This window comes from Ambystoma mexicanum, chromosome 12, assembly GCF_040938575.1.
Source record: "Ambystoma mexicanum isolate Mex_15411 chromosome 12, UKY_AmexF1_1, whole genome shotgun sequence".
Taxonomy (NCBI): Eukaryota; Metazoa; Chordata; class Amphibia; order Caudata; family Ambystomatidae; genus Ambystoma; species Ambystoma mexicanum.
The window spans coordinates 592,715,952-592,736,187 of record NC_090936.1 but is presented as its reverse complement, the minus strand read 5'-3'; the positions used below and the strand labels follow the sequence as shown (position 1 = coordinate 592,736,187).

Here is a 20,236-nt window from a genome sequence, read left to right as displayed (position 1 = left end):
GGTTATGCTATGAAACGATATACCATTTTACAGTGGTCATATGTAGTTGGGTGCTGAGAATTACAATTGCCTACAGGGACGTCATTTGGGGGTCGCAACTGCGAGCCCTGAGGTCTCCCTTGCTAACCCTAAAAAAAAAAAAAAGTTTTTTTTTGTTTTGTTTTTTGGTGCAACTCCTGGGCTGTGGCAACCACGATGTGGCTATTTGTTTCTGGAGTGGCTGGTTTTCTTGTTCAGGCCTCTAAAAAAAAAAAAAAAAAAAAAAAAAAAAAAAAAAGAGGCGTTTCCACAAGTGTAACACTTTGATCATTGACCCTAAATAAGAAGAGGAATAACAAATATGTCTTTCTGGAATTCTATACGATATTGCTTGACTCATTAAAGGTTTATTTCAGGCACACTTCAGGGGGGGGGGGGCATTGATTTAGTCTGTTCTTAAACACCTCAACTCTGCCTTTAATCCTTTTGAGGTTGATAAATGAGTACCAACACAGGTTGCGAGAGATTGTATGTATATGTGTTCTAGATAAAGCGCTTAAGCGTAAGTGCTATATAATAACACATCATTATCATTTGGCCTTGGACGTCTGCTTGCAATCACAGTGATTTAGTAATATGGGCCTATACACACTGGTTAATGGTACATATGGTGATCCATTCTTGGATGAAATGTATGTCACATTATAATGATATCGGAAGCATATTTTTCGTACTAGGAACAATGCTATGTAATGCCACTCTATTTTGTCAAGGGGTGAAAGGTCGTGGCTCATTGCTTCCTATGGTGTCACTTCGGGGTGGGGGTCAAATGAAATCACTTCCTGTCAAGAGTCATGTGATGCCACTTCCACTACCCATGGCACTTCAGTGAAGTTATGTCCCCGACTGCCTACAGTCCTTTTGTATACAAGACACAGTTGTACACTGCATGCAGATCTGGCCATCTAGGAGGTTCATCTCTGATCTAGAGCTTTGCAGACACCCATTAATCCATTACAATTGTCTTTCTATAAATCCTAACTTGGGGTCTGAGCCTAATGAGGTCTCTTTGTAGAGCTCAGAATGTGCTTTATGCCCTCTAAGTAGGTTAATAGCCAGACAAATTAAACAAATAGGCTATAGCAAGAAAAACAATGGTTTGGGAACACATACAACCTCGGTTTAGAGGGCACATTTATACCCTGTATGAATGAGACTTTCATTTCATACACAGAGATCTGTAAGGTTGTGGAAGGAGGAGACAGACACGTGGCATGCTTTTGGGCAAAGACTTAGAAAATAAGGAGCAACCACTACTTTTCCCTATGACTAGGAGGGGTTTCCATGCCTCAACTAAACACTAAGGAACTGTCAGAATGTCTGTAAATAATAAAGTCCAGTGTCCAAAATCCTACTTCCATCCCTTACACTTGAAAATAGCACTAAATAGAGTGAAGTCTTCTTGTCCAGAGGAATTAATCCCTTCTCCTGGACAAACAAATTTCTACACAGCAAGGGGGGTTGGAGGGGAATGGCTCCCTTACCCTGGCCTTTCTCAGGCTCTCTTAAGCCTCTACAGCGGCCCAGCTGCAAAGACCGTGTACACTCCCCTGCCGGTACTGCCATGAAGAAGATGCACATCTGAGGAACTCCTCCTCAGTTAGCGATGGGTTATCAAACTGGGTTTATTCCAGTATCGCTGGTATACTTCCCTGCCAGGGCTCCCGTCCGTTGTGTCGGTCTCAGGCTTCACTGAAACTACCGATGGCTTGCCTCCACTTCCTTTTAATCTCGCACTAGCCTCGGACGGCTCTGCTGCACATCTCCAAAGCCAGGAAACACATCCTGGTTTGTCGGCATCGCACAGCGTTATCTCGCACCTGGACCGCCTTCTGCTGCTTGTCTCGGTCTGCCGATCATCAACAGGGCAGGAGGGGACGTTGGAGTTTCACCATCAACATGTCGGTCAGCAACTTCGTCTTCAACTTCTCCGTCTGCAGTATTGTGATGTCGCTCGCGGTGCCTCTGGGGAGGGACTGGCCCTAATGTTAGTCCCTCTTCCATGTTTAAGCAGTCTCCCACTGAGGAACTAGACTGTTCAGTACAGTTGCTTTGAGGCTTCTTCGTGGCTCCAGGTCTCTTCTACATCTCATTATGTTGCAATGAATGCCCAATGGAGTCAATCCTACTCTTCCTCGTCCCAGTATTAGTGGTCTGACACAAGTACATAGGAAAGGCTGCAGGGTTAGAGGAAGGTAAAGAAAGAGGTGGGAATACCGTAGCTGCCCACCCCTGTATCCCAGAGGGGGAATCCCTGCCCACGAGATCCTCCCACTGAGTACCACTCCCAGGGGGACTATGGGTAGGGCCTAACCTCCCTGGCATCATGAAAAGCCCCCCCCCCCCAACCCCCCTCAGGGAGAAGGGACAACATCATAGGATTCATCACAGATCCCAGCAGCAGGCATCTTAATTACTGAGCTACATTGTAAAGCTGCAGGCCACAGGTCTGAATCCTTGCAAGATAGCTCAGTGGTTTGAACGCAAGCAGCAGATATGCAGAATGCACCACTACACAGTTAGAAAATATTTGTTTAATAAGTCAGCGGAGTGTACAGTAATTCACAAAGAATCTGCGTGTGTATGAGCTGCAGGGTTTCGTTTTAGCATCTCTTCCCAAGTGAAGGTGTTGGCAGGAGGGCAGGGCAGGATGTGCAATATGGCAAACAGTACCTTTCAGCTCCCTCATTTCAAAAGTTAAAGGTCTATTAAGCTCCACTGTAAGGACAAAGACATCTAATGAACGGTGTAGATCTAGCGAGTGCTATGGAATGTGTTTAAACACCTTTTCATTAGGACTCCCTCTTAAAGCCAATCTCAAATAGTTGTCATGCACAAAGAAACTACAGATCTCAAATCCTGTTCTGACGAAAGAAGAATGGCTCACAACATACTCTATAGATTCTGGTAAAGGGACATCTTTTCTGCAGGGGTTTTCGGAACTGTCATTTTGCCCAGCAATATGGTAGGCATCCCACTGCATAGGAACCAATCTGTGTTATGGAGAGGGATTTTTTTGGGGGGGTCGTACAACATTTACAAGACCACTCTGGGAAGGATCTCCTGCTGGGGGGTGTGTGGAGATTTTAACGAGGTAATACACCCAATGCTCGACCGGGGAGTAAAACGGTGAGAGGAGCAGAGAGGCATCAAAGGCTCTAGCAGGCAAATGTAACCTGTTGGGTGTGTGGCGGTTGGGGCACCCAACTGATAGGAATTAATTTCCACTTAGGAGCACATGACACATCATGAATAGACAACATAGTGACCGCAGTGGGGGTCAAGCGTTATATAGGTAATATGTATATTTCGGACCATGCCCGATCACGACAGAAGTCGGTCTGGAAAATGCACTCAAGGAGCCATACATGTTGAAAATGAAAAGATCTACACTGGAGTATAAGATTGTGAAAGAAGCCGAGCCCTTTATGAAAACTAATAGAAATGGAGAGGTCGGTTGGCAGTATGGAGGGCCTTTAAGTGCAGCATGCATAGCCTACTGATTGGCCTCTTGAGCAAAAGATGGTGGGTAAAGGAGCAAGAGATGCAGACACTTCAGAGCAAAGCCTGGGATCTGGAGAAAAATTTAATGTGATGCCCAAACGAGGAAAAGTGCAGAGAACTCGTGAAGAAATATGAACTGGCCTAACTGGTGTCTGAAAAGGCAGAATAGGTGTTGTTTAGGACACGCTGCACATACATTGAAGGGGAGAAGTGTAGGTCATTATTACTGCACCGGCTATGGAGGAGTGATAAGGAGATGAGGGCAATTCAGACAAGCCCTGGGAGTGTGATCACTTGATCCATTGACTATATATTGTATGCATACAACGTCCTTTACAGTGTGGACACATAGGTTGGTAACAAGGACATGGCAGACTTTGTGGGCACTGTGACTTTACCAAAGATATCAATGGTGGATAAGGAGGCGCTTGAGGAACTCGGAAGAAGAGCGGAGGAAGGCAGCAAACAAGCTAAACACTGGGAAATGCCCATGCCTGGATTTTCTTCATCTGGAATTTTATAGGATTATGCCCGACAGTATGTTGGGTCTCTTCACGGATAAGTACAGAGCATCTCCAGAAGAATGGCAGCTCCAGGCATACGTTTGTCATGCTACCAACTCAGTCCTACTGAAGGAGGTCAAAAATCCCTCATTGCGGGGGGCAAAAGGCCAATTAGCTTTATTAACACAAACTAAAACACTAGCAAAGGTGTTTGTGAGACATCTGGAGTGGATTTTGCAGAGGCTCTTGAACTCGAATCAGATGGGTTTTGTTTAGGAACAGCATGCAGCTGTGATATGGGGGGGGGGCGATTCGTAGAATAACAGAAGGTCTACAGCTCGGTACATGGATCACATATTCCTTGATGCAGAAAAGCGTTTTCCTGCAGTGATTGGAGGTTCCTCTAACGGCTGCTCAAGGAGATGGGATTTAATGAAGGCTTTCACACAGCCATTTATCGAGCCGACAGCTTCGGTGGGGACTAGTAGAAATCCCTCCAAGGTCTTCATGCTGCAACGGTGGACCAAACAAGCATGCCCTCTCTCACCATTGCCATTTGTGATAGCAATTAAACCACTGGTGATTTCCATAAGGAAATAATTAAGGGGGTGAAGTTTGTTGGAGCAGAGCAGAAGGCATGGCTCTATGCAGCTGACAGAACCCAACAGATTATGCTATGCTAGTGTTACAGAACCCAACAGATTTCCTCCCAGCATTGATGGAGTATTGAATTTGTTTAAAAAATAGTTATAAAGGGGGTGGCGCTGTGGAGCAGTCCAAGATGGCTGCCTAGCTTTTCAGCTCTGTGCGGTCCAGGCATCGATCCGACTATATCTGCAGTCTCCTTCGCCATCTAACATCACTGCTTGGCTGTGCTGCTGCCTACACTGCGGGGCGTGTGTTGTGCAAGTTTGGGCCAGATACGACCTTCGAGGGCCTAGATGTGACATCCTTGGTGACTGCTGACCGTGTGCGTACCAGGGCCTGGCGCTCGCCTGACTTCTGCCGCCCCCCTCGTGCCCCACCCCCCCCTCGCCTGGCTCCCTCCCCACAGGTCGACACAGTAACAACTGCAGAGGCGGCCCGGGCCCCCTCCCTCAGTAACATCGGCAAGGGTGCCGCAGGGAGTGGGGCCCCACACGGAGCGAGCGGCGGCGCGGCTGGGCCGCCACCGGGGCCGGCACTGGAGCGCGGTCCGCCTCCCCCTGTACTCGGAGGCCATGCCTTTTGCTGCGACAGACAACATACCAGCAGCTACGGACTGGCTGCCGCCCAGTTGGGAGGACTCTGGGGCTTGCACCGTCCGTGCGGTGGTCCAGGTGAGGAGAGGAGAGGACGGAGGTGCGCACAGCGTTTCCCCCGTTGGGGCCCGACATGGCAGACCAGACGCAAGAAATCTAAGCACGCGATGTGACAATGTGCCGTGGCCATCACTGCCCCGTCGCTTAGCGTTATTCCTCAATCCACACCCAATACCTCATACTGCCGTCTCGCCGCAACTTACTGCCTCTGCCACGGCCAGCGCACCCTGCTGACGCGGAGACACTGGCAGGAGACCTCCGGCCCCGCTGAGGCTACTACCCTCCACATCACCATCCTCCCCGCCGGTGAGCCCGCACCATACCTTCTTCTTTCTGCTGGAATGCCGAGTAGATCCAAGAGTGCTGCCCAAGGAGGTACCATTGACAAGTTTACTAAATTGGTTCCGTGGGCTGAGCCGGGCCACACGTCAGCTTCACAGGAAGAATCAGACCCGGGCCCTCACCATGGGGTTGTAGCACCAGATCTCACCACGCTGATGGAATCTATGGCTAAAAATGTCACCTCCTTTCATGAAAAACTTGACGACATTAACGCAAATGTTGCCTCACTAAAAACTCGGGTGGACCAGGCGGGTTCTAGGATCACTGAGGCCGAAAATAGAATCTCCGCCAATGAGGACGAAATACACACGCTCCAAGACACTGTGGCTTCCCGGTCGCGTGACATGAAGAGTGTTAAGGCAAAATGCGATGACTTGGAGTCTTGCTCCTGCAGAAACAACCTGCGCATTATCAGAATTTCCGAGAATGCCCTCAAGGGGCGGATGGAAGATGCAGTGGAAAAACTACTCAAAGACCTGCTGGATAATCTGGACCTCTCACCATATTTTACGGTGGAGCAAGCTCACCGGGCCTCATCACCACGCCCTAGGCCGGGCGACAGCCCCAGGCCCATCATCGCTAAGATACTCAATTACCGCGACAGAGACCTCATTCTTCGTTTGTCGCGTTCGAAGGGAGACCTACGGTTTGAGGCCCACACTGTTGGAATCTTCCCAGACTTCTCGGTGGCGGTACAGCAGGAGAGGCGTCAATTCCTCGGCGTGAAGAAACTGCTCAGGGAGCGCAACATCCCGTATGCCATCCTGTTCCCAGCGCGACTCAAAATCACCCACAATGGTAAACTGTATTTCTTCACTGTCCCAGACGAAGCAGTGAAATTTATCGAGTGGCAAATACCGCTACACGGCGCAAGGGACAACGACAGCTAATCAGGAACAGCGTGGCTCATGGAGACTTATCATACCCACTGATCCTTGTTTTATGATGTGTCGATGGCAACCTGACTTTATCTACTCAGCAAACATGGCTCCCTATCACATGCATTTGGGTCACAGGCTGGCTCCTGGATGTTATACACTGGCCATTCTACCCCCTTGATGTCAGGAGCTACCCATGTGTCCTACCCTCTCCGGCGGATATGCCCAGATCGAGAGTGCTCTCTAGCTCTGGGGGCCGATTGCAAAATCTGTCAACCGCAGTAACATGTCCGGGACAGCACTGCTGCCCTACATCATCCTTAAAATGCCAGCTGCACGGCATCAGCGCTCCCCGCTGCAGTTGCAATGTTCAATTTCTTTTGGTTGTTGCTAATGTTTGGCCCCTGTTGGGCTGGGATGAGGGCATATCCACGTTGGATCCGGCCCTCTGACCTCCGCCTCCTGGTGGGAGTCGGTTCAATTGTTGGCACCTTTGTTGGGGGGTGGGGGGATTACACTGCATATCGGGGTTGGGCAGTGAGGGTGGGGGGGTGGCACCGTTGTGGTTGGATTAAAGGAAAATGGCATGGCAGGGAGGTACATGACTGCAGCGCAGTGTACCTGTACAGCAAGTGTACGCAAGTTATGGAATGGTAATGAATACTACTGCAGGGATGTCCCATATACAACACTGTCACTTAATTTCATGACATGGAATGTTCGTGGACTGAGTAACTTCACCAAAGCCCGCAGGATAACTGCCTATGCCCAGAGGCATGGAATTAAGATACTCTTCCTCCAAGAAACTCATGCCCTGGGGTGCCTAGCGACATACATCGCCCCGACCTGGGGCAACACTAGATACTATACGACATTCGACCCAGTCCAGGGGGGGTACTCACCCTAATACATAAATCAGTGCAGTTCTCATTACGCACCAATCAGATAGACCCTAAGGGCAGATTTGTAATCCTTCACTGCTCACTCGTCAATATGGAAATGCCTCCTGGTGAACACGTATGCCCCTAATTTTGACCCTCCGGATTTCTTTGACGCAATCATCACCATACTCTTGAAGTATATTGGTGTTCCCATCATAGGGGGGGGGGGGGGGGGGGGGGTGCATGAACTTAATTCTGGACAATGAGCTGGACAGATCTGGAACTGCCCGCAGAGCCACTTCACTTGCGGCCCATAGATTACATGCACACATGGTCACACTTGGCCTTAAAGACGTGTGGCGAGTTCGCAACCAGCAGGTGCAAGAGTATACCTTTTACTCATCGGTACATGATAGCCTATCCAGGATAGATCTGTTTCTCATATCAGGCGGCATAGTGGGCACGGCCGCGGAGACTCAGATATTAACGCGCACACTTTTGGATCACTCACCAGTAACACTGCGCATTGCCCTAGGACAGGACCAGCCCCCCAGGCTCCTCCTGGAGACTCAAATCAGAAGCCCTCCAAGATATAGTTTTCAAAGCTGATATTTTGGCTGACATCAACACCTTCTTTGACTGCAACAACAGACAAGATACATCTGATGGGGTCCGCTGGGAGGCATTCAAGGTCTACATCAGGGGGATGTGCATCTCTAGAGAAGCCGGGGTCCTCAAAGTCATTAAAAATAGCTTGCAGAGATCTGAAGCAAAGCTAAAAGAACTTGAGAGGGAATACACCTCCGCCCCTTCCCTGACCACGCTGTCACAGATTAGCGCGGAATTGGAAATATTTAAGACCCATGCCCGGAAGGGGATACAATACCACGCCCGTCCCGTAGCAGCCAGGATATACGGGGAGGGGGACAGACCGGGGAGGACACTATCCAGACTAATCCGTGCAGAGGGTGGCAGGACCCGCATTGACTGCGTCAAGGACGCAGGGGGCGCCCTGTGCTGGTCCGACCAAGGCATCCTCGAGACATTCACTGTGTTCTATACAACTCTGTACGGCCCCCAGCAAGAACACAGCCCACAAGACACCGACGTTCTCTTAGACCAAATCCCCATGACCCTCCTCTCCCGCGCGACCAGCTTGATGTTCCATTCACCCTCGACGAGATAACCACAGCCATTTCGAACTGTCTGAAGGGCAAGGCACCAGGCCCAGACGGTCTCACTTCGGAGTTTTATCTGAACATGTAGCCATTCTGGCACCCAGACTCCTAGAGGTGTGGAACAAATCACTTAGATTGAACACCCTACCCCAATCCATGAGCGAGGCACTCATAACTGTGCTTCCCAAGCCAGGCAAACCGCTGGACGAATGCAGCTCCTAAAGACCCGTCTCTAACACTGACATGAAAATATTTGCTAAGATTATTGCGAATAGATTCCTCCCCATTATGACCCACTTAGTTCACCCTGACCAGAGCGGTTTCGTACCCGGCAGATCCACAGCCCTCAATATCTGCAGGTTATTTAATGTCATGATGTCATGTCCAGAATTGACCCCAACGCAAGCGCCGTAGCGGTCACCCTCGATGCCCAGATGGCATTTGACATGGTGTTGTGGCAATATATGTGGGCTGTACTCCAGAAAATGGGAATCGGCCCACGCATGATATCATATCAAACTGCTCTACACAAACCCCGTGGCCAGTCCTTGTCAATGCCAGGGTCTCTGCCCCCTTCGCCCTCCATAGGGGCACTGCCCAGGCTGCCAGTTCTCCCCGATACTTTTCGCACTCGCTATAGAACCCATGGCGGACAATGTCAGAGACAAACACATACGTAAAGGCACACGTCTGCATGACACCCCGGAGATCATCTCGCTGTACGCAGATGATTTACTCCTCTACATCAGAGACCCGGCTGTCCACTTGGACCCGATTCTACGGGACATAACAAAAATCGGCACATTTTCGGGCTTCACCATAAACTATACCAAATCTGAAATCTTCCCGCTCACACCGACCACTTATCAACCAGCATGCAAATTCCCCCTCCGCTGGTCACCTAAGGGCATCAGATATCTTGGGGTCCAGGTATCCCTCACTAAATCTTCACTATTGGCCGACAATTACATGGCTACGGCGCAGCTTGCAGAGGCCCAAATGTCGAAATGGCACAACCTCCCGCTCTCATTATCGGGCAGACTGTCCCTAATCAAAATGATAATTGTCCCTAGGCTGCTCTCCGTTTTCATTAATGTGCTGGTCTGGCCCGGGAAACGATACTTCAAGGACCTACACACTGCATGCGCCCAATTTTTGTGGCACTCTGGCGCGGTTCGTAAGAAGTGGCAACATTTGACTCTTCCATACAAGAATGGGGGCTTCACTGTCCCGGACTTCGCTAAATACTAAGCCGCTGCGCAAGCCCAACACGCTACACACTGGTACACATTCACTGATCCTCCCCCAAAGGTGAAACTCGAAAATTTAGCAAGTGAAGGGATTAACACCCTCTCTCTCATACTCCATCATACATTTCATTCTGACGCCCCCGCTGACCCCGTAGCGGCAACAACCATGGCTTGGAAAAGAATACTACACACATAACCTGGCAACCACCCTTACTACAAATAGCTGCCCATTTGGCAGTTCCCAGGCCTCAGCCCCACACACGACAAACTCCTAATGAAACACTGGTATGACTTGGGATACCAAGCCCTGACTGACTTATACCCTGAAGGGAAGTTTATCACCCCGCAGACATGGCGCCCCGGTCACTCTGGCTCTGCGCTGGAACTCTTACAATACTTCAGATTGAGAGCAGTGGTCCGTGCCTGGTGGCCCTCATACCCCGATGAACCCCCAGATTCGCCTGAGATCCACTATATAACCAACTCGTCCGGGGACAGAGGGATAATATCCTTGCTCTACAAAATACTGATGGCCAACCCTAAGGATGTGCCACAGACGGCATGCGACATGTGGAGAGGTGAGCTAGGCCTGCCCATCACTGATGTAATGTGGAGGAAAATGTGCATACACACCCGCACCACTTCGTTAAACGCCAGCTATAGATGTATACAATACAAGCTCCTGAACCGATTAGATTACACACCGCACAGACTGGATAGATTCGCAAACAGCCAGGCTCACACTGGTCCTAGATGCAAATCTACAGAGGCAGATCACATACATATGTTTTGGACTTGTGGCGTACTAGGCCCGTCCTGGAAAGCCATAACAGACGCTCTCTCTAAAATAACAGCGTCCCATATCCCCCCTGAGCCATTAGCTGTACTGTTCGGGCTGTGGGACGAGCCCGAATTGAGAAGTGTCAAGGTTTTTGAATGTGGCCACCAAGGTGGCCAAAAATGCATATTACAATGTTGGAAGCGCCGCTCCCCCCCCCCCCTTCTTTTGAGATGTGGCTGAGGGCCCTTACCTGGACCCAAACGTGTGAGGAGGATTACATCAATAACCTCCCGCTGCCCTGTCGCCCCAAGAATGTATGGACTGAATTTTGTAGCCATCTAAACAGCAAGGAGGACCTAGAACTACTGTCATCCCCCCCTCCTGAGGATGTAAGCTAGACCATTTCTGTGGCTCACTGAACTGTAAAAACTGAAAGTCTACCCACATTTGTATTGCCCATATACCATATGACCACTCATGCAACTGCATCTGTGTATATCTCGTGCACTGTGTTGATTGTCTGTTCTCTCACTATGCCATAAAGAAAAGTAAAAAAAAAAAAAAGAAAAGTTATAAGATTAACTGGCGGATTGTCTGAAGCAGGGCCAATGTTGCTGTCATGCAAGAAAGCTGAAACACGCATTCTGTTGGTGCCCAAGAAAAGTGAAATATCTGGGGACTTGGCTCACCAGTGTAATGGGTCAAATGATGAAAGAACCTGCACACGATGCATAGATGGGCAATGCAGAATTTATGAATGTGGGGAAAGGCGAGTGCCCTGAAGATTACCACAGCCCTGCCAGTTCAGTACATATTGGCAATGATCCCACTGCCTCCAGGCAAGGGAGTACTCAGCCAGTTAAAGTTGATTCAATAATCTTCTGGCACCACAAAACACCAAGGCTTAACTTATGAAAGTTACAACGGCCGTCAGACAAAGGAGGCATGAATGTGCCCAATTTTGCTGCACGCCATCCAGCTTTTACAGCACGACATATACAGCCATTCCCTGAAGGTGAAACTGATATATGGACAAGAACAGAGGTGAGTGGCCCGTTAGATAACAGGGCAGTAGGGACTACACTGAAAGAAGTGGGCTGGAGAATTCTGCACAAACAGAATTCCTTAGATATTGCTAGCAGGAAATGTCGGGAGCAATGGGCTCAGTTTAGAATGAAAAGTACTTCCATATGGCCCAACCCCAGGTTGAGGGTCAAAAGAAGGCACTACTCTGGCTTGCTGAGCGGGATTTGGGGGGGGTGGGGAGGGTTTTGAGAGGTGGGGTGGGGGGGGGTGAAAGAGTTAAATGGCTTGGAGACCTTGTGGAGGATGGGGCATGGATCGTGTTTGGGAGGTTGGAAAGAGACAAGGGACCTCTGCAGTGTATAACATTTTGCAGAGGAATAGAGAGCGAAACGGAAAACTAAAAGGCAAGATCTCAAGGTATTGGGACTGACAGGAATATAGAGAGATGTTAAGGCCCTATATGCAGAAACATACCACAGGTTTCCCGGAGATGGGGAGAAGGGGCCTAGCAAATTAAACTGGCAAATGGAGTTTATTAGACCAGAGAGAGAAAGTACAGAAACGGGATGTGTGACTTGGATGCTTGTTGGGGGATGTAAACATAGGAAAGGTATCTTGGTACATATGATGTGGCAATGTAGCAGGGCGAGTCCCTTCTGAGGTGAGGTGGCAGGTGCTTTCAACGAGGTGGGGTGACTAGAACTGGAATATGGCTTTGAGACTCTGATCTTTGGCGAAAATATCCTCCAGGCACATCTACAAAAATCTGGCTCTTCAGGGCGGTGATTTCGGCTAAAATGTCTGATGTATCCCCAGTCTAAGGTGGAGTGGATTCAGGATGTATGTACAATGTCATTGATCGAGAGCGTATTTTTGAAATAGCAGAGGAGTTATAAACAATGTGTGAACACATGGAGCAGGTTCTTGGAGATGGCTCTATAACTAGAATTTGGGTTGGAATCAGCCAGTTCCCAACCAATGTTGGAAGGGTGGGATGGGCAGGAGGGACTGTGTACAATGTCACCGTTATATACTTTATGTTTGTCTGTGATACAAGCTGTGAAAATTGGTTACAAGGGTATTTTAAAAATAAAGTCTATGTTAAGGTGCTGAGAGAGATCACATGTGAACTAGGTCTCCCATAGGCAATGGGCACCGGTATATGCAAGTACAGAAGATGCATAGTAGTGGAACGTCACAGGGCACGGACACCTTGCTGAGCCAACGAAATGAAAAACTCTAAAGTACCTAGAGATCTGTTGGACTCTTATTGAGATATCCCACGTGTAATAAATGCTGCTGGTAACTTATTTCTTCCAATGGTTCCAAATGAATGCAGAGATTCTAGAAAAAGCACACTGTCCTTAGCGGCTACCACAATTCAGCATTAAATAAAATATAAAAAAGGAAAATAGGTTAACAGTATACCATTAGGTCACATTGTGTACTCGTGCTGTAGATGCAAAAGCCAGTGTCCCCTTTCTTGCAACCTGGCTAAACTGCAAAGGCGCGTACAGGCACTCAAACAGGCCTCTTACGCCAGCCCTTTGCCATGTTCTAGGTGCAGAGGCACCTGCGGATTGCGTCGAGTGTTTTTGGATTCCTGCAGAAACGTGGAGCATGCTCTTCTTCTGGGTCCAGGCAGGAGAGAGAAGCTGGAGTTTTGGGAAAAGGGTACAGAAAGCAGGCTTCAATCATGTGGAACACACAAAATGTAGTTGTCCATTTCTATACCTTTCCATAGCCACCCTTTCCTAGGACTCGCAGCATCTCGAAACTGTGGGTACTGATCTTCTCTGTGCCATGATTCACCGTGCTCTCAGATATCTCAAACTCCTCGCACGCACCAAGAGCTCTGTTGAAATCCAAGATATCTTCAATTAAGTGCCAAGATCAACAGTCACACTTCAAGTGATGGTGGAACAAAGGAGTAGGTGAACAAAAGACTGCATAGCATAGCAATGCACGGACATATTGCAAGACAATGTACTTACTGCAGCTCACTCCCTTTCAATTCCCAGTCCAGATCCTGGAGACGAGAGAAATAAATAACTCCCGTTAATACAATGCAAGCACATCATACCAACCACACTTGTCCCAAGACACAGAACACCACTTGGATATAGCTAAACCCACCCACACAATTGACCAATACCCCAGCTACACAAATGCACCACGCTCAGATACACAACGTCTAAAAAGTTCTGAACAGATCCATCATGAACAATACAAGGTCAATGACACTTAACCACAACCCCGGACCTACTGGAGCATCACCCCACAATGTGTAATGTGAGAAATGTGTCACAGATCTACCTTTTGAGTAACCACATTACTCAAACCATAAAACACCTGCATGTACGACATAGGCAGCTCGAGGGCATTATTCAAATTGACATAGAAATAATGGCTGAGTCATCGCATTATTGTCACAACCAAGTCTGCAGTAATTATGGATGGGATACATCTGTGTATGTGAGACATCAGAGAAAGGATACAGTGAAGCGGCAGAGAGGACCATCTACATTGTCAATATTGGCATTGGAAGAAAAGAGCGGTGAACCGAACAGCAAAGCAGCCTCCTGCTATAAAGCACAAGTGCAGGACGGAAGCGGAATTGAACACAACAGATCTTTCTCCACTACCACCAGCCTCATGTAGCCATGTCCTCTTGGCAGACAAAAGTAAAAAGAAAATAATCAGGAAATCAAATGCTTTATTTTAAAAAGGGAACAGTAGCCATCTAAGGCTTTAAGACCTTGTTTATTGGAGTGCTTCTCCATGACCAAACACACACCTAAAAAGGGACATGAAAAGTTACCAACTTTGAAGGCAGAGTCATTTGCAGTCAGAAACCACCAGGAGTTCCATCGCTCTCCATTAAGGTTCTGGCATTTCTACCAGGCGCATTACTCCCCTCTTCCCATACGCCAATACCCTTGTACTGTTCCATTAGGAAGGTTAAACCTTGATATTACCCCCCCGCCCACTGTGTCCCTCTCCCCTCAATTCCCCCCCACCTAGACACATCTATACCCCGGTATCTTTAGACTATGGACCTCATCACGAGTTGGGCGGTATACCGGCAGTATTAGCGCCAGGATATCGCCAGAGCTAATAGCGTTACCGCCAAACCCCCCCAGCGCCATTAGTGCCGGATCACGGGTTTGGCGAAACAGTAATTCCCCATTAGGCCCGTTGGGGAATTTTCAGCGCGACTACCATTGGTGGTATTACTGCGTGGTAATTGCGCTGAAAATCTACACATTCCCGGCGCATTTACCCCAAGCTCAGAGCTGGGTGGAAATGCTGCCAAACCCGTGATTTGGCGCACCGTTAAATGGGGCGGACCGCCACATTTAAGGATTACCACCAAACTCGTGATGAAGCTTTATAAATGGTATTTACCTTTCCGACCGCCCTCGCTCGCTCTCCCCACTGATACCATGTTACTAATTCACTAGGACTTTCATCACTCGATATCTTGGTATTATTTAGCAACAAGCGGTCAGACCACACCAACACAAAAACATATTATTCAGCCAGAAGGGTGGTCACCCACACTAATACTTCGGTTGTATTTCAATGCAGGTGGGTTAACCCACTTCCATATGCTGATATTTTCACATGAAGGTAGCTTCCTCCAAGAAATAAACTACGTTATTTCCACCAAGAGTACTTCCTAAATGAATACACTGGTATTATTAAATCCGAAGGGGGAAGCTATTCTACACCGCCCCGGCCTTCCGTCCAACGCCACCCGTAGCTCAGTACCATTCCCCACCTGGTATTTTTTAAAAGGGCGAATTATCGCTTTGGTAACATCCATGGGAATAACCACTGCCTCAGATTATTATCTGAGAATAAACAAACAAAAAAAGTCCCTCAAACTCCATATAATGGCAGGACAACTGACCTACTATAGCAGCATCATAAAATAATTAGAGCTAGCAAATAATAACTGTGAAGGTGGTCAAAATACAAATAATGGATGAATTGACCTCCGATTGCCCCTGCAGATTTCCCTCAATGTTATTAGCATGAAAGCCCAGGGATTATATTTCTGCTTTGAGATGTGGCAAGGGCTCATTGAAGTGGCAAAACACCCAAATTCGTACCTAGAAGGAACCCATGCGAGAAATCGCAAGCCAGTGGCTACTCTACTGCCAGCGGGGCTTTGCCCTTGAAGCAGGGAGAGCTTTCCATGTAAGGTGAGCGGTCTTCTGTGACCTACCACAGAGACCGAGTGCGGATCAGCACTGGGACCGGGCTGGGTGGGCACCAGCTAGGGAGCAGACAGTCGCACTCCTGCGCTAGGAGGTTGGGCCTTGATGGGTACCATGTATCCCAGCGTGGTTAGGCAGGAAACCCAGATTCCCTTTGAAGGGTGTTCGTTTCATTGTGGGCTGAGGTGCACTGATGGGTCCCTGTTGCGGACTTCCTGAATATCACACACTTGACATAAGTGTATGGGTGCTCTTCCTCCCATGGTTGACGAAATGTCTGACAGAAGAACCTCCACTATAAAGTCTACACTGCAAATCCTGTAGAGTTAGGCAGAACTTCATTTTTGTGCAATATTCTTCCCACTTGCGAGTTCCCCAGCACTTTTTGCTGGACTCTTGGACTTTTTTTTCTTTTTTTTTTTTTAATCAGTTACCCCGAGTGAGTGGGAACTTTTTTCCACACTCACTCAAGTCTTTTACTCGATCTCTGGGAACCTTTTTCAACCCTTTTGGTTGTACGTTTTTGGAGCAAACGCTTTCCTCCACGTTCTAAAAAGGCATCTACAATGTATTATTGCAGCACACAGCACTTTCTGTGCAGTGTTACTGGGAGCTCTTTCAGCTGCCCCTTTTTATTTTCCTTGTAATCACTACTATCTCCAAGGAAAGGGGAATAGTTATTATCCTACTCTCTTTTTTGGAGTAAGCACACCCTACCGTATGTGGAGTACTGAGGGGACACAAAGTTCATCTGAGGGGCTGGTGGCAGTGGATGTTTTCTATCTGGTCTTTGTCCTGCAGTGTGGCTGCCTGGATCCAGTTGGAACTGGGAAGCTGGCTGTCTTTCTGGACAAGCCAGCCCCCTTATTTGCATTTATTGTTAGAATGATGACTAGATGTTCCAGCCATTTTTCCTGCATAAAGGCGAGGGTCCTGGAGCAGCAAAGGCGAGTAGGCCCATGGAATGAAGAACCTGAGGAAGGAGGACATCAGCAGCCACTGCAAAGGACCGTTGAGCAACCTCTACAGCTGCATTCTCTTTTTCTAATCGGCAGGGAAGATTCAGAACAGATTACTTCCTCAACTGGACTGGTAGGATCAACCAGTCTCGAGACAACCTCCATTTTGAGCCATCCCTCAAAATGCTGCACCGTCCTGGGCTGCAATGCCCCAATATCCTGGGACCTGGACACATTTGCTGCGCATATCTCCTGAAGTGTGGTTTCGGCTGGAACTTCGTGGGCATCCTGTTGAACTGCCAGTGACTCTTTCCCACTCCGAGACGTCTCCCATTCCAAGTCGGGCACTGAGAAAAAGCAAAGTCTGCTGTGCAACAACTGTCGCAGAACCAAAGCCTGTGTAGAGTCCCAGCTAGCCAGTATTGTGAAGATCGTCTGCTGGGTGTCTATTGCAAGAAGCAGAACTCCTGCTAAAAGTTACTTTTCTTCAGCCTCCAGACTAAGAATCCGAACAGGAGCTGCGGTCGCCTCACCTGGTGACCCGCCAATGGCACAGTCTTCTTTCTTCAAGAGAAGGTACTACCCCACTCCTAGGTACTCACCTGGGTGCTTGCGGTGTTGAATCAGACTCCTCCTTAGTTTTATGAGACACATTGGGGTGGACAACCAACTGTATTCCCCCAGGCCGAAGGGCACTGGTCCTTTGGTCTACAATCCTTCAGAGGGGGTGGTCTACCCGACCTCCCTGAGCCACCTTTTTGCTAATTATTTTACAGACCCGCAACACAGAAGAAACCAGATATTTTGGACACCTTTGACAGCACCCGCCTTACTTTGTTTTGCCCTCCAGGTGCCCTGGTTACTCAGTGCCTCCTCTGACTCAGACTTTTATCCACAGATAGGGAGGGACTTCTTAAAGTATAGGCTGCTAAAAAATACTTACCAGTATCTGTGTTGGGTCACAATGTTAGTTACAAGAATTGAGGTACTACTCTGGCAATTTACCTGTATTCATCTAAAGTCTACCATTGCCTTGAGTAATACTTAAATGTCTTACTGTATAAATGTGAATAGGTTTACTTACCTGCGATCCTAATACTGTGTTAGTTGCCTTGGTATTTATAATAAATAACCATATTTGTACAGATATACTGTGTATTAGTGGATTCTTGACTACAGGTGTGCCCTGTGGTCTGTGTACTTACCTACAGCCCTTCTTCCTCCTAGACTAAGCCTGACTGCTCAGCCATAGCTACCAAATCTTTCGGGTGGTGCAGGCTAAATCTAAGAATTGGAACACTGTACACCTAAGAGCAAGTCTTCTCTAGCCATAGGTGGACTTTAGTAAAATGCCCTAACATGTGGTACCCAAAAGATATGGGCAGAAAGGTTTAGGGTGAAAGGATCGAATACAAAGGGTCAAAATGCAATTGTTTTGCCTCAAAAGGACCCCCAAAATAAATAAATAAATAAAATGCACTTTTGTTGGGGGCCGGGTGCAGGGGAGCCAATCCCCTGTTTTTTGGCCGAAAACCACAAATTTAACCTATACCAATGCCCCCCCCCCCAAAATACATTTAAAGAAAGTCATTTGATCATTTTTTTTTTCGGTCCTTTTGAGTCGAATGTATTGTATTCGACCCTTTTGAATTCGACAATGATGGACCACATCCAGTTGATGTCAAGGCTGTAAGCAGCTTAGACAGGCACCCTTTTCACAAAGCAATTCCCAGCGGAATGTAGGTCATTCCTCAAGGACGACATTGGCAAAACAGAAAAATAAAAGCACAGCACCAGTTTTCAGTAACTGAATTACCCAAGACCACCAGCGAAATCAAACAGCAGGTTGCAGACATTGGGACAGGGCCGGGGGGAATTGTTAGGGGACGAACAGATGAACAGGAACAACCACTTCAGGATCCAAGATGTGTCCAAATCAGACCCAGATATCAAAAAACGAATGAGCAAGGTCAGGTCAATCTCTGCTGAAGAGTAACCACTGCTACACCCTGAGTGGGTGACCCCTTGTGTGGGTGGTCACAGAATTCTCATGAAACTGTTCTTCTGCACAAAAGGGTTTTATTTTGAAGTGCAGTGGTGAAGTAATACACTGGTATTTTTCAAAAAACATAGGACATTCACATTTGAGGACATACAAAGTGCAGTACCTAAGTACGAATGATCAAGTAGTCAATACGAGACATCTACTTGTACAGTCTGTTCATTCTCTATAGGTTCCTTGGGAAGGAAGCTTAGAGAATTCAGTGGAATCATAAACAGGTGGGGGGCCCATAGAGTGTGGGCACAATCAAGAGTTGAACAACAACCAAATAATACACTTCTTCGTTTTTTGATATTATTGTACCAACCTGGGCAGAGCAAGGCAGTAACCAGGTACCCTTCAGAATACAAATCAGACCCAGAGACACAGCAGATGTGTGAAATCATTGTGTGGTGGCTTGAAGGCCAAGAACCGCCACAACCAGGAAAACCTAGAAGTCAAATAAACACTCCAGATTCCAGGCGGGAGATGTTCTTCCACCATCTCTAAGTTAGTGCATGGAAGCTAGCATAACAGTAATCACTAAAGCAGGTAGAGGTGACACTCTGCTCCTCCTATAGACTGATGTCCGCCTACAAATAGACGCCAAACTATGCCAAAATCCTGGCCATCAGACTCAAATCCACCCACTCCTTTATCGCAGAAGTCCAGAATTATTGTGTGAAAGGGAGGCAGACTTAAGACGAGTAGTTGATTTGATAAATGTAGTCTACAAAATTCGAACTCCAGCTGAGACCGTCAATGGACTCGAAGCGCTTCGCAGCTACAAGTGACCATTCCTCAGTGTGAAACAGGCATGGTATCACGAGTTGACAGACACAATGGTACCAATTTGGAAAACCTTTATTAATAACTTCAGGGTTGGATTACCGCCCATCTTGTCCTCTCTCTAGTTTGGGGTTCCCTTCAACTAGTGTAACTAAGGCCAGTCGGAATCGGCAAATCCAAAACAAAATCTGTCTGTCTGTCGCAACTTATGCTTTCCCTCACATCTAAGCAAATGTTGTGTAGGGTTTATCTTATTCAACAAAATAGTGTTCCAAAAGGAAAAAGGCAAAAACTGGGGTTACCTGGAGTTCGTCTCCGACTCCTCTTTCCAGTTCAAAGCAAATGAGTCCACAAAGTTCCCCAGGCCTGGTAGGGTTCCATTCCCCAAGTTCGAGCCTCCACAAAGTTTGTTAGGCTTCTCAGAGTTGCTTTCCCCAGACTCAAACCTCTTAAGCTCACCCAGTTCATTGGGCTTCTCAGGGATCCATTCCCCAAGATAAACTTGTCTTTTGCATGGGCCCCCTTGTCGTGGCGTAGT

At 47.8% G+C, this 20,236-nt stretch overlaps 1 protein-coding gene across 1 annotated transcript in view; it reads right to left on the bottom strand.

The window, feature by feature from the left end:
• Positions 1–20,236, bottom strand: part of RPS6KB2 (ribosomal protein S6 kinase B2) — a 236,027-nt gene that overhangs the window by 171,640 nt on the left and 44,151 nt on the right. The window contains exons 2-3 of the mRNA XM_069628963.1: positions 13,678–13,712; positions 13,418–13,538 (exon numbers count right to left, since the gene is read on the bottom strand). Coding sequence (XP_069485064.1) covers positions 13,418–13,538; positions 13,678–13,712 — 156 coding nt within the window. The remainder of the gene's footprint in view (positions 1–13,417; positions 13,539–13,677; positions 13,713–20,236) is intronic.